This window comes from Paroedura picta, chromosome 13 (genome assembly GCF_049243985.1).
Source record: "Paroedura picta isolate Pp20150507F chromosome 13, Ppicta_v3.0, whole genome shotgun sequence".
Lineage (NCBI taxonomy): Eukaryota > Metazoa > Chordata > Lepidosauria > Squamata > Gekkonidae > Paroedura > Paroedura picta.
The window spans coordinates 12560649-12586662 of record NC_135381.1 but is presented as its reverse complement, the minus strand read 5'-3'; the positions used below and the strand labels follow the sequence as shown (position 1 = coordinate 12586662).

The 26014-nt window shown below is 49.3% G+C and overlaps 1 protein-coding gene across 1 annotated transcript; it reads right to left on the bottom strand.

Annotated features, from left to right (window-relative positions):
* Positions 1–2789: 2789 nt before the first annotated feature.
* LOC143822455 (phosphatidylethanolamine-binding protein 1-like) lies at positions 2790–20581 on the bottom strand. Its single transcript, XM_077307612.1, has 4 exons — positions 20315–20581; positions 9361–9470; positions 7971–8071; positions 2790–3338 (listed from the first exon to the last, which is right to left on the bottom strand). Exons 1-4 carry the CDS (start codon positions 20447–20449, stop codon positions 3121–3123), a joined length of 564 nt encoding a protein of 187 aa, XP_077163727.1. The 5' UTR covers positions 20450–20581; the 3' UTR covers positions 2790–3120.
* Positions 20582–26014: the final 5433 nt, after the last annotated feature.

Genomic DNA, 26014 nt, shown 5'->3' with positions numbered 1-26014 from the left:
CTACATCCTATTGAACAAAATTTAGCAACAGGTTTAGTGATTTGGGGGGATTCATCAGACAGTAATTTATTGATAATGTCTGTGTTATGTGTTACAGTTTGTCCTGACTCTTGCTTTACAAAGAGACGGATGAACTCAGCTCGGCCCTCGGCGTAGAAAGGACAGTACAGAAAAACGTGTTCAGGATCTTGTACCTGGCCAGAATTACAGGGACCTGTTCCCTCAGGGAAGGGGATCCCTTTATACCTCCCTTCCAATAATGCTGAGGGTAGCGCCATGCACCTAGCCAGGGTAAAGGCTCTTCTGTGAGTATTACTTTCCAGAGTAAAAAGAAATGAGGCGGGGAAAAGAATATCTCTGTTACTGAGCGGTGACCTAAAGATGGGGGAGCTAGAAAGGTCTGCTTGCCGCTCAGTATCTTGAATTCTTTCTTTTATCATTTTTTTAGCTGAGTCCATTCCTGCCCAAAATAAAGTGTTTAGGTGTAAAACAGCACAATATAGTCCCTCGGTCTCTTAGCCCTAATTTAGACATTTTTGACCTTGTTTTCTGTAGCAGGGATTTCGCTTCAGGGGCTTGGGAGCCATGTGTAGATCATCAACTGGCCACCAGTAACTCTTCAGAACACCGTTCTCCAACACGGCACCTGCCTCGTGCCCCAGGAAAGTAGGCACGGCTGTCGTCCTGTAGAGCAGGGGTAGTCAACCTGTGGTCCTCCAGATGTTCATGGACTACAATTCCCTTGAGTCCCTGCCAGCGTTTTCTGGCAGGGGCTCATGGGAATTGTAGTCCATGAACATCTGGAGGACCACAGATTGACTACCCCTGCTGTAGAGCTCATAGTTGGCAGTGAGTTCCCACCCTGAAACACCCGATGCCAGAAGAACAGGTAAGCTCCAGGTGTCCTCCTGCCATGCAGGGAAGGAAACGGGATTGTTTTGGCTGACGGCAATGGTGGGCGTGCCTCTCCATGAACCGCAGGGTGAGCATCACTTTTCTATAGCATAAGGAAACCTGATACGAGCTGTGGGCCACTGAAGGTCAAGACCCTGCTATTGCTGCCATAGAGGCTGGTCTATTGTAAGTACGCAGGCTAGGGAAGGCCAAACCTGATGAGGTTCTTTTTGTCCTTCTGCCAACAGCTGCCGCCATTCTTCCTTGCTGCTCTCGTTGCTCACGGAGAGGCAAAGGAGAAGCCAAAGGGCCAGGGAGCTCCAGGAAGCTGGCACCACACACCCCTTGCTGGGCACAGGTCTGAAAGCGCCAACTCCTGTTCCCAGCCCAACCTCGGATTGTTGAACAGAACGGCCCACCCCACTCCTCAAAAAGCCACACCGCAGAATTGTTTGTTTATGGACTAGAAACTTAAGCAGATTCTGTTCTGCGGTTAGTGGGCCCACTGCCTGTGCTCAGATTTTAATTCTGTGTCAGTGAGTCTGTAGCTGTAGATGCCCAGTCTCCCTTCGCCTGTTTTGTCCCTGCAGCAGCCTGGTGAGGCTCACCTGAAAGAATGGATGCATTTGTAACATCCAACCTAAGTGTGAATGGTTATTATTTTCAAGTTTTCTGCCTGCAAGGGATGCCTTTCCCACAGCATCTTGTGCACTTGGAGAATTCCTGAGCATCAGTCAATTGTACCTTTGGGTGTCGCTCAGGAATCTGGGATACGCAGCCCCCTTGCACCCTGTTCACGGTGGGTCTTGCCATCATTTTTATTGTCTGGGAGTGCATTTGGCCATGTTGCATTGGAGGGGAAGATCCACCCTGGTGGGTAAGTAAGCGCATCTGTGGGGAAGCTGATCTTTTCGCTATGGAGCCCCAGTAAATTTCCAGGGTCCCCATGGATGATGTGTAAAAACCACAGTGTAGGTTTAAAAAATGATCTGGGTCTCAGACCTGAATTGCAATTGCAGTTTCAGAGCATCGGAAGATCATTTTCTCTCTGAATGCTTGGGGCCACTTGGCAGCATATCAAGTGCTTGCTCTCAGATTCCAAGAAGAAACCATCAAATTGGAAAATTTTAAACAGAGGCTGGGTAGCCATATAACGGAGAGGCTGATTCTGTGAAGGTTCAAGGGGGTGGCAGGTGACAGTGGATGAGCAATAGGGTTGTGAGTGTCCTGCATAGTGCAGGGGGTTGGACTAGATGACCCAGGAGGTCCCTTCCAACTCTATGATTCTGCGTTTCAAATCTCTTCTCCTCTTCTCATCTACAGGCACCAGAGGATGCAACAGGGTCATTGCCATGGAACTCACACACGAGAGCTGAAAACAACCTGAAGAAAAAGTGCTTTGCCCCCTTTATAGGGTTTTATCGTTTGGAAATGGACACTGGGCAAAGAGCATCCCATTAAACTTCTGTTAAATGGGCAGGATATTTTTTTTCTCCTCCAGGTTGTTGACTTGCAATAAAGCAGCTTCCTTTATTTTTCATCCTTAAACCCCAGAGTAGTTTAAGGATTCGTGGGGCCCCATAGCACCGGAGCCAGTTTAATGATTTGCGAGGCCCTAGCAGAATAAAACTGCAGCAGGAGCAGCCAGACTGGGGGCAGAAGGGACCCCACAGTGGAAAGGGGTGTCATTCTGAATGCCCTTAAAGAGGGAAACGGTGTGGGGGGGAGGTGAGAGGCTATGCCCCAGATCCATGGGGGGGAAAGGCATAGCGCGGGGCCCATAGCAAGTGCTACATGGATAAACTGTCTCTGCTTAAACCAATCCTGCAACATAAGTCACATTTTATGGGGAAATGTTTTGAGCATTTAACAAACTTGAAAGCCAGAGAAGCGGGTTATTGCGAAAAAATTATATTGTTATCAAAGGACTTATCCTGGAATTTCTGCTTCCCAGGAGGCTACACATTCAAAGCTCCCTGCAGAAATCGGCTGAGGACACAACGGAGCCCAAGAGATGGATACACACTATGTGGGGATACTTTCCACTTCACAAATGCCTTCTGAATGCAGCTCGAGTGATTCCAGTTGTGAAATAGGTAGAGAGGGCAAAATCTTTCTGACGCTGCAAGGATTGTCCACTGGACATGTCGCATATGGCGGAGCAGAGAAAAAGAGAGAAAGAAGGGACTTTTGTGGCCAGGTGGGATCTGAATTCTAGGCTGTCCTCTATTTTACGTTCAGCTGCTCGTAGATCTTTGGTACGAAGCAATCCCATTCGGCCAGGTAGCACACGCCCGCCACAGGGGCCCCCAGCTTGTACTTCTTGCGGAAAGACGCAGCTCGGAAATTTTCCCGCTTGGCAGCAGAGGTGTTATTCAAGACCGGTTCATCGCAGGTCAGTCGCTGGGGCTGTTCGTAGACCAGCCATACGTACCGGTGGAGTCCTGCAGGAATAAAAAATGCAATACAAGATTCTGAGGAAGCCCAAATCAAAACTACTCATTTTCTTTACGGGGAATTTTCGGTTAGCATAGGAAATAGGGAAAGTTAAAACAGTGTTTTCTCTACCTGAAGGAGTCTCAAAGCAGCCGACCCTTTCCTCTCCCCACCACAGACACCCTGTGAGGGAGGTGAGGCTGAGAGAGCCCTGAGATTACTGCTCGGTCAGAACAGTTTTATCAGTGCTGTGGTGAGCCCAAGGTCACCAACCTCGCTGTCTGTGGAGGAGGAGCAGGGAATCAAATGTGGCTCAACCAATTAGAAGTTGGCACTCCTAACCACTACACCAAGCTGTGAGTGGAGCTACAGACAAACCAAGGTTTAGACTCTGAAGTGAGAACTCCTACAATCTGTTAAAGCAGGGCTAGTCAACCTGTGGTCCTCCAGATGTGCGTGGACTACAATTCCCATGAGCCCCTGCCAGCGAACGCTGGCAGGGGCTCATGGGAATTGTAGTCCATGAACATCTGGAGGACCACAGGTTGACTACCCCTGTGTTAAAGGGGGAAGGTCATCCCTTTTATGCCCTACGTGTGACCAATTCGAAGCATCAAGTTGAGGGGAAGTGAATGCAAGCTGGGTCTTGGTTGAACCCAGCAAGTCAACTTGTAGGAGAACCATCTGTAAATGCATAGGGTGCAGAGAAAAGAGGCTAAGAGCAGAGGAAGACTGGCCATTATAGCTACCAGGAAAATCCTGGTGGTCGGACACATTGTTCAAACAAGCGCTTGAGCCACGTCACGGCTAGAAGAGTGGGTCCTAGCCTGGGCAAGCTGTACATGGCATGCGGATGGACGCCCTCCAGGCCAGATAAGCTGGACACAGTGCATAGACAGAGGCATCCAGACAAGCCCTGTGAGGTGTGATCCTCACCACCCAGCAGGCTGTCTCTCTCTCTCTCTCTCTCTCTCTCTCCGCGGGGAGGGGGGTGAAATAGACTGTTTCTCCTCCTAGTCTGCCCCTGATTAAGACCACTCTTGAACTTTTCCCCCCTTCCCACCCTCTTCTTGCCTTCCAGCATCTGGAGCGATAAGGCATTCTGGAGGACTTGGAAGCTTGCAGACTGTTTCACGCAATTGGTATTGGTCGCAGGAGGTGGGATGAGATGACTTTTGTTTTTGGATTTGGCTCCAGCTCCGAACCCCTGGGGCCACCAGCAACGTCCTGCCAAAAATAAATCCAGGGGACGTGCCGTATTACGGGGCAAGACTGTACAAGGGGGACAGTATCTAACTCCCAAGGCGGGTGTGAATCTGCCATTGTCCAAGGCCATGCTGCAGTTGCCAAAGCATACCTCTCTGCAGAAAAGAGCCATTCAGGCTGCAGGGGAACGCATGCCAAGGCATTCCCCAGCCCTGAGCCTGGGAGGGTGAACACCAGCATTCTGCAGGCTTATCTTTCAACAGGGCTGTTGTATAGTTAAGAATGCCTCTGTAGGCATTTGGGGCGGGGTAATTCGAACCCGGCCCTGACCTGGGTGGTCCAGGCTAGCCTGATCTTGCCAGGTCCTGGGGAGGGGTCGTTTTGACAAATATCCTCACACTTGTGAGAGCCAAGGACCAGAGCATACCATTATTTGTATTTCGAACCGTGGGATAATAAGGAATTATTCATTGAATGGAAGTCCTTAGAGAGCATACCATTATCATGTAAAAAGACGACATAACCACTGATGAAAAATAATCACTGAAAACGAAACACATCTAGACACCGTTTTGGTTTGGTCCTTACCGATAAAGAGAAGAACAATGTTTGTCGTTTTGGAAAATTCGGTCAGTTCTCGGGTGGGAGACTAGCGACGGACGCCAGGGTTTGCTACCCCCCTTGACGTCTCTTGCCTTGAGAACCCTGCCGGGTTGCTATGACTTGATCGTGCTTTCCACCGGCGATTCAAATGCAAGTTGTAATGATCTATTTTGTGCTTCCCAGCAGCGATCAGCCAAATTGTCCTCATGGCCACAGAGGAGTAGAGGATCTCTGGCCACGGCTGGCCGGCCAGCTACAGTGCTCTAGAATGGGTAGTCAACCTGTGCTCCTCCAGATGTCCATGGACTACAATTCCCATGAGCCCCTGCCAGCAACCGCTGGCAGTGGCTCATGGGAATTGTAGTCCATGGACATCTGGAGGACCACAGGTTGACTACCCCTGCTCTAGAAGTAGAGGGTAGGAAGGAAGGCCTGCGGGAGAATTGGGGGTGGGGGCTAGGATGCCAGAACGCAAGAGGAGAAAGGAAACGGGGAGAGGGGAGACTTGCAAGCAAGCAGGACGCCTGAAATCCGGGTCGTGACTTTTAATCAAGCAGCCAGATGTTTGACTGCAGGTCTCTCATCGTACTTCTACGTTGCTAGTGCTGGAGCCTGGCCCTGCCACAGAGTTGCCAGCTGGGGAATAAGACAGATGCAAAGGCTCTGTGCTGGTACACGTGATCAATTCTGGTGAAACAGGAAGTTGGGGGCGATGCTCTAGGAGCAGATGGCAAGGGGTGGGGCTCCAGGTGGGCATGTTCGAAGCTATGCTTCCCAACATTATTCTGCACAATTGCACCCCTTCTGGGGTTTCTCAAAGCCTGCAGACTGTTTCAAGGGTTTCTCAACTGTCAAAAAGTTGAGAAAGGCTGGCTTACACAAGTACGGACGGATGACTTCCATCCCATGCCATTGCATCTGAGGAAGTGTGCATGCACACACAATCTCATGCCTTGAATAAAACTTGGTTGGTCGTAAAGGTGCCCCTGGACTCGAAATCTGTTCAGCTGCTCCAGACCAACACGGCTACCCACTTGAGCCTCTCTCTTTGGGTTCAGGAGGACAACTGGGAGCTGAGCCTGGGGTTATCAGGCCTGTCAAAGTCCATGCCTTTGTGGGGCTGCTTCAGACTTTACCTGGGCTGGTTCTGGGGCTCCTGCCCTGTGCAGCAAGAGAGGTGAGCTACAAGTTACCTTTGCTTCCTTCCTACACATCAGTTCAAATCAGTGTGATGCATGCTGGGAAAAACTCCCCTCCCCCACCCCCACCCACACACTGTTTGTGTGACCTGAAATGGTCGCAGGGAGGTGTTATTTGGTCGGTTGACAAAACCCAGGCGTTCCCTAGGATACGGATGCCTTGTCAGCGCACAGGGCTATCATGTTCCCTCACGAAAAAGAGCCTGAAGCAACTCTGTCAGGCAAAAAGTTAAGAAGCTGCTGGGGCAAAAGAAAAACTCCTCCCTCTTTCCCTGAACCTGGTTTGGACAGCGTTCAGAGTTGATCCAAAGCAGCTTTGCCAAGCTAATTCCTCCATAGCCTCCCCACCCCAAAATCAATCAACACACACCCTTCCTGCTTGCTTTCTGAGTGCCAGGACTGGTCTTGAACGCCATGTCCCTGCCAGGCAGCTCCGGCTTCACTGCCCTTCCATGTAGAGTGCCTTATTATTATTATTATTATTATTATTATTATTATTATTATTATTAGGATTATTATTATTATTAGGCTTATTGCCGGCCACTCTCATCTCTGGCTCTTGGCGGGTTACAAATTCATCCAAAATTAAAAACCCCATTAAAACCATATCGGACGTATACATATACATATCAGACTCCAACAATAAAAACTGTAACGGAGAAACCACTCTAACCCCACCAAGAACTAATATAGGGATGTGAGGAGGAACGCAGATCTTCAATAAGTGTATGCAGATCTGCATTCAATAAGTGTATGCCCGTCAGATCTTCCTTGCCAGGCTGGCCTCAACCATAGACCTGGCGGAAGAGCTCTGTTTTGCAGGCCCTGCAGAAAGCCGAAATCTTCTTCTAAATACTCAGAGAAAGAGCAGACCCACTGCCCAGTCACCAGCCAGGGACCAGCTGAGTCAGAGAGCCATGAAAACAAGACCCTGTAATGTCAGAGCAGTGCCCTGGCAAGCCAGCCCCGCTTGAACCAAACATCCCTTTACCAACTGCATGTTTAAGAAATCCAAAGACACAGTGATATTCGTAGTGCCTTGCTGCTCTCTCCACCCGCTCCTGTCTTGTGTGGAGCAAAAAAAATAAACAATTTTCAGTGACCAGGAGGTCTGAATTCTTGTGCCTGAGAAGGAACTGAAGTTTGTTTGCTCTGTTTTAGAATCCCGGTTTATGAGACATGGAAATGCTAATTTGTCTAGAGCCATGCAGTTGGACATCATGGGTGAGTGGAGTTCAGTTGTGCATTCTAGGCAAGGAGGGTGGAGCGCGGACCCAGCCATGTTCACGTTTGTCACGGCAAGGTGGAATTTAATTCTGGCGTATCCTGGAGTCTGCATGCAGCCAGTGTGTGTGCAGAACTGCTGAGGTGCATGCGCACAGGATTAGCCACTGATGTACATCTCCCAATCTAACATGGGGAAGTAATCCATCTAACCAGGGTTCCCCTTGTGACACTGAGGCAGTTGCACAGCTGGAGGCCTATCTGTAGCTCAATGCAGATCAGCTGCCTCCTTACACAGAAAACCCGTCTCTGGAGCTTCCACAGGCCTCAGCCTGCCAGTAGGGATCAAGGGACCACTGAGCTCAGAGAGAGAGAAATTATTTTTAAGGCACACCATGGATTACCTACCTGTGCCTTTAGAAGGTGCCGATCCCACGTATTCTGACAGGGTATAGCCACTGCTGATGTCACTGCCCTTCATGTTGGTTACCAGGAAATGGTGCCATTCTCTAAAGCCATAAAATGGGGAAATATGAGCATTCAGACTTCAACAGAGGAATTCAGTTTTCCCATTAGTCTCCCATCACATGTGCCAGTCTGAAATTCATCACACTCATAGGGGGAGCGTCATTTGTGATAGGTTCGAGTTTCCACGGCGGCAGCATGAAGCTAGTAGAATGCATTGCTTCAGATTGCAGGTGGGAGACACCAATATTATTATTTCCACAATTAAGGAAAATAAACACCTTCCTGTAAGTAGAAAGTTAGCACATCAGGAAGAAAGGTTGTGCTAGTTTTCTACTTGCAGGGAGTTAAACAAACGAGCAAGGTGAAGCAACAAGAATCCACTCAACCGCTTTGGTTTTATGTGTAGATGGGGGAGATCCCTGAATCTTGAGAGGCCTATCTATGGTGACACAGATTCAATTTCTGTACAGTTAAGAACCTAACACTGGCCACTGTCTCTGCAATGGATATCACCAGGCTCTCAGTCTCCTGCCTCTATAACAGAACACACATCCCAACCTCAGGATCATCAAAGTCCATCCGAAATATTATTGTGAGTTCTTTGGCAACGGAACCCAAGAATTCTGCAAAGACTAGTTTCAATCAATACAAAAAGTTCTGAAAATGATCAGCAAAATTCATTACGTGTACTCTCCCCTGTACATCCCCCAACAAGTACAGACACTATCTTGAACGGATCCTGTCAATAAAGGGAGGATAAAGAATATAAGACAGAAGTCCCTTGTGTAGCTTGAATGAATGTTGTCATTTCCCCCAAATGTACCGACGGTTGTAATTCCTAAACAACCATAGCAGCGCTTACACGGAGTGAAATGATGCTCATGGTAAGGCTTCCTTTAGAGAAGTTCTATACTACCCCCTTGCAGGTAAAATATTCCCTCTTAAGGAAAGCCAAACACTCAGACAGAGCCCGTCACAAGATGTAGAGGAAGCAAGTGGGCAAAAAAGCCCCCAAATAATCAAAAGACAGCCAAGTAGGTGTGATCTATTTTGGCTGATTCATCAGCCTCTGCCCCATCATGGAAGAGGGGGACTTGGCCACTGTCACATTGTCCTCCAGGGTTGTAATCCTGCTTAATGCTTGGTTTGTTGTGTGTTCTATACTGTCATTTCTGCATTCTCTGAATCTGGAATCCAGCTTTATGCATCGTCTCTCCTCTACTGCTTTTACTAGATCGGCTGCTGTTAAAGGGCGTGAGATGCCTCAAGCCTCAGCTACAAAGACGGAGCATAAATGCGGTGCATAGCCCCAGCACCTGGGCGTTCTCACCTGAGCTTTGGGTTCGCCCTGCTTGGAACATCCAGGTCTGTAAGGATCAAAGTGTAGAGTTTCTGTGGATCGCAGCCATCCCACTCAATGGATGTTGGACAGTTCTGGACCTGCCAGAGTTAAAAAAAACACAGGTTTCATGAAGGAAAGCATCAGAAATAACCAAAATTTGAGCATCTCATTTTATTTTTTGTAAGATGAAGGTGCAGGCGACTTCAAATTTTAGCAGTGACAGGCCAATGAGCAGTAACCTTTTAATATTTCTCCACTCAAAATGCTCCACTTTCAGCCATTTCCCCATCTATGAGAAGGCAAAATAGCCATTTCCCTCCTGCATGGAGAAAATTAGCTTAGAAAATTCTATATTTAGCCAACCAGTGATAGAAGAGAAGAATATTAAACACTTGTCCCCCCCATCCCCACAGATGGCTCTGATCTAACCGGGAACTTCCTGCAACCAGATTTAAAATCTTCATCATCTGCAACAGGTGTTCTTCCCAGGTGTTTCTTCTGGTTCCTGTTGCCATTTGGGGAACACAGCGTAATCTTGCATGCGGGGACAGGGTGTGATGCCATGCAGCCAGCCATGTACGGCAGGTGTCCCCAACATGGTACCCTGGCACCCATCACCGTCTTCCCTGGTGCCCAGTTTTTTTGGAACATAAGCAGGGCCAGCTTTTGCATCACAAGGTTTCTCATTGGCTACTAGAAATTTGATTGGTGGTGCAGATTTTTTTAAAACACTGCTGCCACCATGGCTGCGTGTCGGTTGGCGGTGGGCACCCATCCTTATACAGGCCCCTGCTACTGCCCATTTTTATAAATGGGCTTTGCCCCTAGTATATTTTATAAATGTGTTAAACATTTATTGGGTGATATGACCGCATATGATCATGTTGACCCCCCTCCCCATGGCCAATGATGGGCCTGATGCGGGTGGAAGGGAAGGGGCCCTGGGTTATGCTTCCCACCCACAGTCTGCATGATCTTGCCACTTTTGGGGTTTCTTGAAGCCTGAAGCATGCTGAGAAAGGCTATATTAGAGGAAATCCATTACCACATAGAGCAGAGTATTCTGTGCTACCTGGATAGGATACAGGGAGATTCCAAAGATGGAGAGTCTTCTGGGAGAGAGAAAAAGGTTGTAAAAGAAGCAGGAAGAAGACCAGGATGCCCTGAGATCTATCAGTCCAACTTCAAAGGGGCAACAATAAAGGATCAGAGAGGGACAAGATGTTTAGGGACCTGACCTGTCTAGCCTAAAGCTACATCACAGCCCGCTCCGAACGCCAAGACAGAGAGAGCGTAATCTGTTTCTCCTCCAACATAAATGAGCCTACATCCGTAGGATTCTGCCGAAGATGTGTTCTTATACTCAGACCACGACAGCCTAGCTCTATGAGAATGCTAGTGGGAGATATACTATTACAGTCAGACAGGCTAGCAAATGAACACGCAAGTTTTGTTTGGCCCACCAGAAGAGCCTGCGAGGGGGGAACGACTTAGTAGCGCAATCCAGATGGCTTCCTTCAAGTTGTACAAACAACACTGAGAGGAAATAATAGCGTCACAGTCACTGGCCAATCTGGCCTGAAGGGAAATTCCTTCCGGACTCAAAATGTGGTGGTAATTAAGAGCAGCTGTGTAAGATGGTTTTGGAATATCTGATTTGGTTGTGTTATGGTCCCCATGGTAAAAACAGAGATCATCATCCTGTGTTGAAGGGCATCCAAGCCATGGCTGTCCTCAAAGGTAGTAAAGCGATAAGGCCATCCCTTATCACGGTTCTCAACCTGGGGGTTGGGACCCCTTTGGGGGTCGAACAACCATTTCACAGGGGTTGTGGCAGGGCAAGCAGCTTGGCCGGGGGGGGGGGCGCCATCCACACAACAGCCTTGCAGGGTAGATCGAGATAGAGATTTCGTCTGTCTGGAGTAGCGGAAAAGAGCGAGATCAGCATGGTGGGACAAAAGGTAGAACTGAACTGAGAAACCCCAGGAAAAAAACAATTTATATACAATCATGAACAATGGATCTTCACACCATTGGCCAGTTTGGGTTTAATTTCTGTGAAAGAACACTTGCATAATTTTATGGCTTGGGGTCACCACAACATGAGGAACAACATTAGGAAGGTTGAGAACCACTGCCTTATCAGCTCTCAGCATCTGTTGCTCGGAGATACACTGCCTCTAAACACTGAGGTTCTTCATGGGTGTTTGTGTTCCGATTCCTCAAGAGAGCCTTTATGTTTCCCTCTGCAACCCAGAATCTACAGGGAAAGGAGAAGGATTTGTTCCTTCATTGGTCAACTGAACTTTTACTTGGCCCTTAAAGCTGCTCTCTACCAAATGAAGACAAACCTAACGCATCCATTCCCTAAACAACATTTAAAAACGTAAAAAACACCGAAGTACACACTGCATGCTCAAATCATGCATACACAACCTTTCTTTGAGTTACAGATATGACTTTTGGAACATTTGACCTGGAAGGACCTAGAAGAGTCATTAGTATGACTATCCGGGACTTGGTTATATAAAAGATCACTCCACCCCCACCCACCTTTCCACAAATCCCCTTGGTTCAGAAACCTTTGTACATGACATTCTCTTGCAGAGAAGCATGACTGAAATCCAGACCGGCATTGCATGCAGCCCTTTCCTGGCTAACCCCCAGCCCCGAAAGCCAGCGCAAATAAACATCCCTTACATCAGAGCTCCGGAGGAGCCCCAACGAAGCAAAGTTTCATAACTGGAGAATGACTGGCAAGCTGCCAGGTTATTTTTCCTTTCCCGAGCACAAAAACCCTCCGAGAAGGAATCACAAAAACATGCTACATCCGGGCTGTTTCATGCGTTCCGTTTTGTACCCTGGAACCATGTGCAACATACATGTTATATGCGCTGTTGTCGGAGAGCTCCCGCTATTACACCTGATCTCCAGACGATAGACCAGTTCACCTGGAGAAAATGCTTATTTTGGAAGGTAGACACCCAGATGGCTGGTTTTCTCAACCAGGGTTTCATGATGGCCCTGGTGGGGTTTCCCGAATGGGTTAATCTTTACATATATTTTTTTTAACATGCGTTAACCAAGGGTAGTCAAACTGCGGCCCTCCAGCGAATGCTGGCAGAGGCTCCTGGGAATTGTAGTCCATGGACATCTGGAGGGCCACCGTTTGACTACCCCTGTGTTAAACATTTATCAGGTGATATGACCATATATGGCCATGCTGCTCTGCCCCTCCCTCCCAAAATGGTTAATGATGAGCCTGGAGGCGGTAGGAAGGGGGAGGAACCCCAGGTGGGCATGTACGTAGCTAGGCGTCCCAATTATATTCTGCATGACTGTGCCACTTCTGAGGTTTCTCGAAGCCCGAATAATGTTTCAGGGGATTCTCAGTGGCAAGAAGAGCTGAGAAAGGCAGTTCTAAAGCATTATAATTTGTTGAAGCCCATCCCCTGTGCAAACCCCACCCTTTTCAGGCTCCTCCCCCAAGATCTCCACCCCCACCCCACCCCCAGAGCTGGCAACTCTGTGGATGAGAGAACCATCTCAGTGAGTGGTAATTCTGAGTGTGTGTGGGGGGGGGGCGGGGAAGCTGGAATATAAGGGATCCAGCAGTCCCTTCCTCCTTCCCCTCCACCCACTCTGCACCGAAGCATCAAAGGCTGCTTTGTGATTAGGAAAGAAACATCCTTTGCTTTCCATGAATTACCTAATATGACCCCGTGTCCGTTTTCTTCCTCTGGAGGGTTTGTCAAGTTTCCAGATCGGGCTTCATATAAACAAACTGGAACATGCCCGATTTCTTAAAAATCAACAACTCCGGCGCAGTTACCAAGTGAAAGTAGTGCCAGAAATGTGAACGTGGCATAAATTCGGAACCTTGACCATCGTGAACCAAGTTGGACTCCAGTGGCATCCTTAGGAGCAGAATTGGAGTCCGGGGGCACCCTTATACCCAGCAGAGTTCTATTCTTGGTATAAGCTTATGTGTGCATGCCCACGTCTTCATTAATACGACCCTAAAATGAAGCACACACAGCCCATATGAACAAGATACGGAGATCACACAAGCTTTAGGACAGGGGTAGTCAAACTGCGGCCCTCCAGATGTCCATGGACTACAATTCCCATGAGCCCCTGCCAGCATTTGCTGACAGGGGCTCCTGGGAATTGTAGTCCATGGACATCTGCTTGCAGGGGCTCCTGGGAATTGTAGTCCATGGACATCTGCTGGCAGGGGCTCCTGGGAATTGTAGTCCATGGACATCTGCTTGCAGGAGCTCCTGGGAATTGTAGTCCATGGACATCTGCTTGCAGGGGCTCCTGGGAATTGTAGTCCATGGACATCTGGCAGGGGCTCCTGGGAATTGTAGTCCATGGACATCTGGAGGGCCGCAGTTTGACTACCCCAGCTTTAGGACATGGGAATATAAAGGGAAATTATGACTGCTTTCAGCAGGACCGGTACTTTCCCCATTAGAGAGGGGAGAAAAGAAAGGAAACTGGCTGGAGAGGCCCAGATTCAAGGCCTTCACACTAGGTGACCTTGAACTATTCTGCACCTAACCTAACTCACAATGTTGTGAGCGTAAAACGGAAGGGATTGTTATGTATGGTCTTGTGAGCTTCTTGGAAGAAAACACAGGAAGTGTGTATGTTGTGAAGCACTAAGTTGGTGTTGACTCAAGGCAGTAGCGTTGCCAGCCCTCCAGGCGAGGACCAGAGTTCTTCTGGAATTACAAGAGATCTTCCGACTATAGAAATCACTTTCCCCGGAGAAAAGGCAACTTTCTGGGGTGGCCTCGATCAAGAAAAGCTAGGTTTGTAACAGCCTGCTTTTCAGTCCCCGAAGGAGTTGCAAAGCGGCTTACAAACACGTTTCCCTTCCTCTCCCCAAAACAGACACCCTGTGAGGTAGGTGGGGCTGAGAGAGCTCTAACAGAACTGCTCTGTGAGAACAGCTCTAAGAGAACAGTGATGAGCACAAGGTCACACAGCTGGCTGCATGTAGAGGAGTGGGGAATGAAACCCACGGCATCACACCTCTGCTGAGTTCCCTCCCCAAGCTCCACCCCCAAACCTCCAGGAATTCTTCAACTTAGAGCTGGCAAGGAAGTCCAAGGGAAGTGATTCCACAGAGGTGCTTTGCCCGTTGCCTCCCACTGCAAGGACATCCTTTGCGGTCTCCCAAAAGACAGGATTAGAAAGCTAATAATTAAAATTTACAGGATCATTTGGATGTGTGTGTCAGAGGGGAAACAACAGTTTATTTTCTCAAAATTCAACATTCACCTTGAGTTGCACAAAGATACCGACAAAAAAACCAAAAGAAAACCCAAACCAACGACCCTCAAGCATCAAAGCCAGGGCTGAATCTAGCCAAAGATAACATCTTTTCAGGCTTCATTGCTTGCAAGGCAAAAAAACTCCTTAACACATCCTTAGTGTTTCCCACTGAAGCCAAGGGACCTCACCTCAGGCTTAAGTTTGCCTGCAGTTTTATTTTTTTTTTACATCCAGGTGCCCAAAAGTGAGTTCTCACAGTTGAGCATTGTTGAGTAACTGCCTGGGCTATTGTTCCTGCCAGCCAATCGCAACTCTCGGAGCAAGCCCCTCCTTTGCATACGTACCGCTATATAAGCCCGTGAGGAGCAAGGTCACCTTCATTTGCAGTGGCACCAGGGACCTGAAGAGGAGGGAAAAGCACACCGCCATGGCTGCTACTGCCGCAAAAGGCCAGAAGAAGCCGCGGAGGAGGAACAGGCCCCAGAAGAACCCGGCCAAGCCAAGCAGGCTTCCTTCTGGATCGAGGAGAAACGTTTGCCTCATCAAGTTTCCCAAGAGCTGCCACCTCCAGAGCTGCCCGCTCATGTCCTGGTGCTTCAACAAGCGGATGCAGGACAACGTCCTCTCCTTCCGCATGGCCAACCACCCCCTGGGCGCCTTCTGGGCGGCAGCCTACCGCCGGATGACCATGCGGGTGGCTGGGAAGACGCCGGACTGCACCCACGTCTTCCCGGATTTCCTGAAGGCCACCCTCAGGGCCATGGACAGGAGACACGCCAAGCGAAAGGGCGCCCCTGCGGAGAAAGCAGCCAAGCCGAGGAGGCGCTACTCTGACGAGGAGATCTTCTACAGGCTGGCCGAGCCCTCCGCCCTGAATGAGGCGGACGCTGGCCCCTCCAGCACAGAGGCCAAGACAGAGGCAGTAACAGCAGCAGGTGTCCTTACTCTCCCCGAGTCACTGGCAGGGGCACCTCAGCCCATAGTAGGCTAAAGGAACATCCCTCCCCTTCTCTCCACAGCCAGTTGCAGGCCTGTGAGGAGACCCGGGAGAAGGGAGAGGAGGAGAAGCCACCACCGGCCTGCCTGAAAGATCCACGAGCCCCGAGGACACCATCTGCACCCAAAACAATCCCCAGCAGGGCCCACTTGGCCGAGCCGAGGAACTGAGTTTTAATTTGAGAAAGGATTAGACGTGTTTCTGCGTGATTAAGGACTAGGACAATCTCTGAACCCATCCCCTGGGGAAGGAAGATATTTCTTTCCTGGGAAACAGGCGACACAAAGGAACTGCCCGACACTCTTAAGTGAGGATAGTCGACTCTTGGGTGTCCCCCCTCCCCCCAAGGAAATTCATCTCATCTCAAAATACTAATAAAGCTGGATCTTTGACACCATGTACATTGTGTGGTTGTGGACTTCCTTCTGACACGAACACACACTGGAGAGGAGTTACGCTTAAGATACAGCCTCCCCAAGTGAGGGCATGCTGATTTCTTAAAAGACTGGAAGAGATTTGTTCAGAATAGAATGGTTTTCCTGTTAAACTGGTCCTACCCAACACTCATTGGTCACCATTCTATTTTTGTCCTATTTCGGGACAGACGTTCTCTCCAAAGGCTATTCCACAATTTAGGCTCATGTGTCCCTCTGCAATTTTATTTAATTATAATTTAATCTGTCCATGGAGGCCAAGAGCAACGGAAGGGGGCCCCAGAATTAAATGAAGAAAATGGCTAAATTTCTTCTGATCTCACACCTACGAAATAAAACCAGAAATGTCAGAAGGTCCAATAACCCCTCTCTCCATCTCAGTTAAATGTAGACATGGTCAAGAACAGTGCTGTGAAATTTAACGCTGTCAGATGTGGATTCTTTCAGCTGTCATGTATTCCTTTATGCATTCACTTATGATTTCCTCCCCTTTTATATGTACAGTACCTCACCTGTTGATTGCGCCTAACCAACAGGAACCCTTTGATCTGGCCTGGTACCAGTTCCCCATTGGCTTGCTAAATGTTACTGGTGGACAGCGGGGTTGGCACAGGCTGGGCTATGTGTCCTTGTTAGGCTCCTCCCCGGCCTTTATTTTGTTTCACAGAGAGTCGTCACGTCTTATATCCTGCGGAGCCTGTTTCTCACCGAAAACAAGCTATGGTGAAGCAGGCATGGGGGAATTGACACAAGCGCTCCCTTGCTCTTGTTTCTTAGTTTTGGCAATGCATTGATCAGTTCTACTCACATTCACCCAATAAATAGATCTTTGCACCAAGTCAAGGTTCATTATTGTGGCAATTGGTTGGTCTGAAATGGCAGTCCTTTGGGCACTGAAGGCCGGGTAATCCCACAAGGGGGAATGCCAGCTGATCTTCCGTGGCAGCCATTTTGGATTGACTCTGGAGGTCTTTCCTCTTGTCAAACCAGTTTTCAAGACCCGTGTTTGACACGACAGGTTTACACCTACAGGACTATAAACTGGTTTGTGTGTAATACTAATAGCTGCGTTTATGGATTATTTTTTCAGCCTACAGCCATCCCATAAGGCAACTCTTTTGTTACTTCTTCTACTGCAGAAGGAAGTTGAAGCACACAGTACAGGGGGTTGTTTACGCCTTCCGAGTGTGACAAGCAGCAAGAGATGAAGTGGGTGGAGACATGGAGGGAGGCGTTATTCTGAGGCGACATCATCACTCCCGCTGTGACCACAGAAGTGACGTCACTGTGCCAGCACAATGCCATAGGATTCCTCCCAGTTCTGGCCTTGCCCTATTGGTGGGAATTCTAGCATGTAACCCTGACTACAATGTTGTTTTCAGAGGTGCATCAGAAATGATGTCACAGTCTTGGCATGTCATGTACAATAATTTTTCCCATTATTCTACGAATCGACCAACTTGCAGCATGCCCTCACTTGGGGAGGCTGTATCTCAAGCGTAACTCCTCCCCAATGTGTCCCCGTGTCAGAAGGAAGTCCACAACCACACAACATGCATGGTGTCAAAGATCCAGCTTTATTAGTATTTTGAGATGAGATGAATTTCCTTGGGGGGAGGGGGGACACCCAAGAGTCGACAATCCTCACTTAAGAGTGTCGGGCAGTTCCTTTGTGTCGCCTGTTTCCCGGGAGAGAAATATCTTCCTTCCCCAGGGGATGGGTTCAGGGATTGTCCTAGACCTTAATCACGCAGAAACACGTCTAATCCTTTCTCAAATTAAAACTCAGTTCCTCGGCTCGGCCAAGTGGGCCCTGCTGGGGATTGTTTTGGGTGCAGATGGTGTCCTCGGGGCTCGTGGATCTTTCAGGCAGGCCGGTGGTGGCTTCTCCTCCTCTCCCTTCTCCCGGGTCTCCTCACAGGCCTGCAACTGGCTGTGGAGAGAAGGGGAGGGATGTTCCTTTAGCCTACTATGGGCTGAGGTGCCCCTGCCAGTGACTCAGGGAGAGTAAGGACACCTGCTGCTGTAGCTGCATCCGGGGTCTTGGCCTCTGTGCCGGAGGGGCCAGCGTCCACCTCATTCAGGGCGGAGGGCTCGGCCAGCCTGTAGAAGATCTCCTCGTCAGAGTAGCGCCTCCTCGGCTTGGCTGCTTTCTCCGCAGGGGCGCCCTTTCGCTTGGCGTGTCTCCTGTCCATGGCCCTGAGGGTGGCCTTCAGGAAATCCGGGAAGACGTGGGTGCAGTCCGGCGTCTTCCCAGCCACCCGCATGGTCATCCGGCGGTAGGCTGCCGCCCAGAAGGCGCCCAGGGGGTGGTTGGCCATGCGGAAGGAGAGGACGTTGTCCTGCATCCGCTTGTTGAAGCACCAGGACATGAGCGGGCAGCTCTGGAGGTGGCAGCTCTTGGGAAACTTGATGAGGCAAACGTTTCTCCTCGATCCAGAAGGAAGCCTGCTTGGCTTGGTCGGGTTCTTCTGGGGCCTGTTCCTCCTCCTCGGCTTCTTCTGGCCTTTTGCGGCGGTTGCAGCCATGGCGGTGTGCTTTTCCCTCCTCTTCAGGTCCCTGGTGCCACTGCAAATGAAGGTGACCTTGCTCCTCACGGCTTATATAGCGGTACGTATGCAAAGGAGGGGCTTGCTCCGAGAGTTGCGATTGGCTGGCAGGAACAATAGCCCAGGCAGTTACTCAACAATGCTCAACTGTGAGAACTCTCTTCAGGAGTATTTTTTCCTTGCAAGCTATGAAGCCTGAAATATTTTATCTTGGTGGGGACTGTACCCCATCTTTTACGGTTGGCCTGTTTTTTGTAACTGTGTAACACAACATCCTTCCAAATTATAATGTGAATGTGTTCATTTATTCTCTTTTGTATGCCATCTTTCCTCCAAGAAGCCAAAGATAGGAAATCATTCTTGATCTTTTAATGTTTATGTCACCTAGCATTGTCAGCTCTAATCTGGGATATATTTGGAGATTTCGGGGGCAGAGATTTGGGAGAGAAGGGTTTGGGAGGGAGGAGACCTCAGCAGGGTCCATAATGCCATAGATCAGGGTGTCAGTATTATTTTACTGATCTGATTTCCATGTTTTCATAGAATCATAGAGTAGGAAGGGACCTCCTGGGTCATCTAGTCCAACCCCTTGCACTATGCAGGACACTCACAACCCGCTCGCTCATCCACTGTAACCTGCCACCCCTTTGAGCCTTCACAGAATCAGCCTCCCCGTCAGATGGCTATCCAGCCTCTGTTTAAAAATCTCCAAAGATGGAGAACCCACCACCTCCCGAGGAAGCCTGTTCCACTGAGAAACTGCTCTGACTGTCAGGAACGTCTTCCGGATGTCTTCCAGAATTTCTTTGGAATTAATTTCATCCAACTGGTTCTGGTCCGTCCCTCCTTTTTCTATCCTTTAAAAAAAAATCAGGGTGAATCCTACACTCCACATCATGGTAAAACCCAGTAAATACCACTTAAAGGCTCAAACTGGCTGAAATTATACTGACTCCTCCGTCAGACTCGCTGGTCCTTAAAGAAAATGCAGGAAAAATACATGCATGCACATATGAAGCACTGTCCACTCGCTTCCAACTTATGGTGGTGAATTCTTGTCCTCCGAAACATCCTATGATCCTTCAGGGCCTTGCTCAGGGCTTGCAACCGGTTCCCCCAGCTTCCTTGACTGAATCTCAATCCATCCTCTGTTGGGTCTCTGTCTTTTCCTGACGCCTCCGACTTCCCCTGGCTTCATGGTCTTTGCCAGGGCCTCGTCTTCTCAGAGGGTCAGCCCAAGCTCCACAAAGACTCAAGACATATTGCCGATCGACTGCTGGTGGCCACTGGGATTTTTCCAAAGTAAAATGGTACAAAGCGCCTAACCACGTCCTCCATTTCCCCCAGAAAGGAAGTCAAAGAAAGCTACTCCAGCAGAGCCTGTCCTTTAGCAACCATAAAGCTGTTCTTCTTTACATCCTCTTCACATTAAACACTGGGACCTGCGGAAACCTACCTCTGGGCCTGTCTGTCTGTCCAGGGCCCATTCCACACATGCAGGATTTGCACTTATAATGTGCTTTTGCAGCCGGATTTTCCCGTGCAGGACAGCAAAATCTCCTTCGAAAGTGCCTTATCCAACGTGTGCGTAAAGGGCCCAGGAGTGTGTGTGTGTGTGGGGGGGGGGGGGCCAGATGCGGATGACGGGCTTGGAGGGGGTCCGGAGCGGGGCTTACCTGGGTCGGGGTGAGCACCTGGCCCAGTTCCTCGATCTCCGCCGCCCCGTAGCGCACTCGCAGGGCCTGCGCCGGCTTCTCGTCCGCCTCGCTCAGGGCCAGCGGCCCGTCCCAGCCGCTCAGCTCCAGCGGCATCTTCGGGGCAGCGACCTAGAGGCGAGCAGCAAAGGCAACGCGGCCGCAGCAGCCCAGGCGATCCCGCCCCGAGAGCCTCCGCCGGCCGCGCCCTCGACGGCTGGCTCCCTCCCCGCGGAGGCCGGGAAGGGGAAAGAGGAGACGCCCGGACTCGGAGCCCCCGCCCCCGCCCCCGCCCCCGCCCTCCTTCCCTCCTTCCCTCCCTCGCTCCTTCCCTCCTAGGCACCCGGGGGCCTTTACTCCCGAGTAAGCGCCTGCGATCTTGGGCTCAAGCGGCTGGCAGGCCGCTGGGAGTGGCTTGCAAGGACAGGGCTGGGAACTCGGTTGGCCAGGAGCATCTTTAAGACCAACAAAGATTTATTCCGGGCGTGAGCTTTCGAGTGCAAGACCAACAAAGTTTTATTCAGGGCGTGAGCTTTCGAGTGCAAGCACTCTTCCTCAGACTAAGAACTCTGAGGAAGAGTCCAGTAAACCAGAGTCCAGGAGCACCTTTAAGACCAACCAAGATTGATTCAGGGCGTGAGCTTTCGAGTGCTTGCACTCGAAAGCTCACGCCCTGAATCAATCTTGGTTGATCTTAAAGGTGCTTCTGGACTCTGGTTTTATTGGGCTGCTTCAGACCAGCCCGGCGACCCATTTGAATCTTTCCTTGCCAGAGTTTGCGGCCAAAAGAAGCAGAAGGGACTCCTGGCGGCGTTTTGAAGGCGAAACGAAACGTGATCCCTCGGGATCCTTTTTCTCCCGGGCCCATTGTGCGCGCGCTGGATCATGCCCTTTCGACGCACTGTTCGAGCTGCAAAATGACCTTGAAAAAGTGCCGGATCCGGCGTCTGCCCGGTCTCCGGCCTGCCAAGGCTTAAGTAAAGCGGAACTTCCTCTCTGCGGTGCCCTTGACCCCGCGCTGCACGGCTGCCAGTCGAATCCGCCAGACTGCAATGCTGTGCGCACATTTCCTCGGGAGTAAATCCTCCTGATGCCAGGGGCACTTACTTCTGAGTAAACGGGCCGTTTCTGTGTTGCCACAACCGGCAAGGGGAAAGAAGTTGTTGTGATTTCCTATAAACAGGTCGTTATTTCAGACGATGCCAACCAGCAATATCTCTGTGGTCCTTTATCTCTAATCGTTTCATCTCGCACGAAAGTAGCTCCCAGAACTCCGCGCAAATATTCACATTCGCGATCTTGGATCGGGCTCCCCTTTTCGCGTTGATCCACCGACGGCCAGCAGGGGGGACTATAAAGCCGCAAGTGGCCGCTTTGGCTTTCCGCGGAAAAGCTTGGGTATCACTTTCTCCAAAAAGGATACGGCGGAAACCCCCGGGGTTTCCTTGGGATGGGTCCGGAACCGTCTTTTTTTTTATTGAATTCGATTAGCTGCAGAAAGCTCTCCAAGTCTCTTCCTGTCAAGAGGAATTTCCCTGCGTGCATATTCACATTACACGCCTTCCATTCTCCAGACTTTGGTAAACTACTTTTGCAAATCTGGGAATTAATTTACCATCTCTGGTATTTGTGTGTGTGTTGTTGTTGTTTTGCTTTACGTTTTGTGGTGTTTGGTTTTAAGTATTGCTAGTAAGGTCTCCAGCCGACTTTTATAAAACTTTTTTTTTTAATTCCAAGGAAATTCTGCATCCAGAATTAATATTCTTCCATTGGACCTGCAGTGGCAATTTCAGGAAGCCAGAGCTCTATGAAGGTGCCGATCAACATCATTATCACGATTTTATTATTATAAATAGTGCTCATAGTAACAGTAGCATAGTACCAGGACTTCCTAGAAGCAAAAAATTACTTATTAGATCAGAAACTATGGCCTGTTTGATTCAGGATAGTCTCTTTTGAGTGCTGGAGGCTCTCCAAGACCTCAGGCTTTCCTAACAAAATCACAGAATCATAGAGTTGGAAAGGGCTATACAGGCCATCTAGTCCAACCCGCTGCTCAACACCTGCTAGTTGAGACTCCTTAGGACAGGGGACTCCAACATGGTGCCCACGGGCGCCACAGAGCTCACCGACATCTCAGCTGGTGTCCGCCCAGCAAAGCTTCCAAATGGCCATTGGAGAAGCTGTGCAGATTCTTTTAAAAGTTACTTGGCGGGCAGCTGCTCTCACAGCACAAAGAACAGCATCGGATCACTGAGGGTCAGCTCCAGCTGCTTTTGCATCTGGAGGGCTCCGCCTCTTGCAGGTGACTGTGCCCACCACACTGTGCCAGCCTCCCAAAGGTGCTTGCAGGCCCAAAAAGTCAGAGTCAGGACCCTTGCTTTGGGACGCTGCACGCAAAACCTGGGCTGGGAGGCCTGGTGGTAAAGAAAAGAATCGCAACCTTCTGATGGATCATACAGTTATTAGAAATGGACCACCCCGTATTGAGTCTGCCATGAAAACACTAGAGGGCGTCACCCCAAGGGTCAGACATGACTCGGTGCTTGCACAGGGGATACCTTTACCTTTTACCTATAGGTCTGCATATGGGTTTGACTGTTTTGACGCTTGTTCGTCTCCAGAATGCAGCTTGCCCATGAGTCAGAGGAGGGAATGTTTTGAGCAGGGTCAAGCCGGTCTTATCTTGTGCAGAGGCCGGGTGGAACCTGAAGTGGCTGCTGTCCAATAGATGTTTAACACATTTTTTAAATACATTAAAAATAAGTTAACTCCCACCCATTCAGGAAACCCTTTCAGGGCCATCAAGAAACCCCAGGGTTACATTCATTCATTCATTCATTCATTCATTCATTCATTCATTCATTCATTCATTCATTCATTCAGTTTATAAACCGCCCTCCCCGGAGGCTCAGGGTGGTTTACATAAAACGTATAATCAATACATGAAACAATCCACAACATATAAATAACCGTAACAATAATACTAATAAGTGATAATTGCAACAATACAAACAATGCAACAGTGCAACAATGCAACCAGGTCCAGAGCACATTGACGGAGTTCTGGGAGGGAGGGTGAGAAAGCCTGGCCTAACCACTGCGCCATCCTGTCTCCCCTCTGGGGCTGTCGAGAGACCTCTGATCATCCTCGGAAGAACCTCAGGGTCCTCTAGAGCCGGGGTAGTCAACCTGTGGTCCTCCAGATGTCCATGGACTACAATTCCCATGAGCCCCTGCCATGGGAATTGTAGTCCATGGACATCTGGAGGACCACAGGTTGACTACCCCTGCTCTAGAGCACAGCAGAAACCTCGGCTGGGCCAGGAGATCACGTGTGCTGCTGTCAGATCGCTTAACGTGTAGAGAAACCCCTAATTGTGTCTGAGTTCTTTCTCATTTCTATTTAGAGCTGAGATCTGGGCTGCCCCATCAGTCAAATGCAGAGCGACATCTACGTACGCATGATGCCGTTTCTTGGAAGGGAGGTTCGCCCAGGCCATGTCTGCATCGACAGTTTGCATAAATTGCCCACAGAAGTCCCCGTCCCCCGCCTAATTGTTGCAAGAGATGGAGTTGGCAGCAAAACGTAGCCACGACTGCGCATTTGGCAGGCTGCATTCTCCCAAACGGGCGGATGGGAGAGCTGTAGACAATGATGAACACAATAGAGTTTTCGGGGGTTAAACGCATGTCTCTCGGTTCCCAGTGTGGTAAAAACGTTGAGCGGAGATTGTGGACTGAGAAATCGATCCCTGGGCTGTGCGATCCTGGAACCCAGGTGCCTTTGTTGTTGTTGTTGTTAGGTGCGAAGTTGTGTCTGACCCATCGCGACCCCATGGACAATGATCCTCCAGGCCTTCCTGTCCTCTACCATTCCCCGGAGTCCATTTACGTTTGCACCTACTGCTTCAGTGACTCCATCCAGCCACCTCATTCTCTGTCATCCCCTTCTTCTTTTGCCCTCAATAGCGCCCAACATTAGGCTCTTCTCCAGGGTGTCCTTCCTTCTCATGAGGTGGCCAAAGTATTTGAGTTTCATCTTCAGGATCTGGCCTTCTAAGGAGCAGTCAGGGCTGATCTCCTCTAGGACTGACCGGTTTGTTCGCCTTGCAGTCCAAGGGACTCGCAAGAGTCTTCTCCAGCACCAGAGTTCAAAAGCCTCAATTGCCTCAACTCAATGGAAAGGTGTTAAATTTAGAAGTGATAATATACACAGTTCACATCCATGATTTTGGAACTCAAAACAGTGAGCAAACATTCTCTTTCTGCTTCTTTCTGTATTTCTTTCAAATTTTTTTTTGTCAACCGTGTTGGTTTCTACTTTTCACATTTGGTTCCAGAGGTGCACTTGTATTGACTGTGTATACATTTTTAAGCCGCATGTATTCATCCAACTCTAAGTGTAGCACGGACAGAGGTAACAGGGCAGTGTTAAGAATCAACATGGAAGAGTGTAACTCCGTTTAGAATCACCCTGTAAATTGCCGATAACACATCGGTGCGCAAATCCTATTGGAAAAATGCAGCAGCTTCAGATTGGCCCTATTTCTTTTAAAAACATGCTGCTTAGAGGGATGGTGAGCCTGCCGATTCTACTCTGCTTGGTCGTGTAAAATCGAGCGTGAGAAAAAAACAATATGGTACAACAATAAAAGCTCACAAGTAAGCAGGGGCTGAAACAGCCGGGATAGGAATTTTTAAATGAGTGATGGTAAAGATGTCATGAGATGGTAAAGATGTGCATGCCCACTTCATCAGAGACGGTGTATGTCAGTGACCCTATAATTTACAGTAAATTGATCTTTCCACTACTATGCTTGCTTGAATTTCTGACCAAGTATGGGAGTGTAGTAGAATACTGCTCCCGATTTGACACGACAAACAGCTCACCCCTTGTTTTCATGCACATACTTTGGCCACCTCATGAGAAGGAAGGACTCCCTGGAGAAGAGCCTAATGTTGGGCGCGATTGAGGGCAAAAGAAGAAGGGGACGACAGAGAATGAGGTAGCTGGATGGAGTCACTGAAGCAGTCGGTGTGAGCTTAAATGGACTCCGGGGAATGGTAGAGGACAAGAAAGCCTGGAGGATCATTGCCCATGGGGTCGCGATGGGTTAGACACGACTTCGCAGCTAACAACAACAAAATAGTAATTTACTACTTCTAAAAACGTTAATCAGCTTTCATCTTCTTATTAAAGTTTAAAGGGCCACTAATATAAACTGCCAACGTAGCATCCAGCCAACAAGGGATCCTGGCTCTCCCCCCATTCTATAACGTAAGCTCCAAAGGAGTGGATTCCAGAACTTTATCTGACCTTCAGGAGATAAGAAGCCCCAGTTCTTCTGGAAGTTTGCATGAGGGGGACACTTCATCTTGCAATGCTGTCTGCTCTGATGAGCTCTTGCTGTACTGGGACTTTTAAATATTACTGCGTGGTCGCAATGGCAAAACCACCTGTTTCTCACTTGCCTTGAAAGAACCCTCCTGGGGACATTATACCGGGTCATCATAAGTCGCTTGCAACTTAACAGTAGGGGGTGTGTGTATTGTGTGGCTTCATTGCTGGGATGACTGAATGTACCGATCCACAGGTACTGAAGTTTTACCATTTGTAAACCACCATGATTTTAAGGGAGACGATGCATAAATAATCATAGAATGATAGAATTGGAAGGG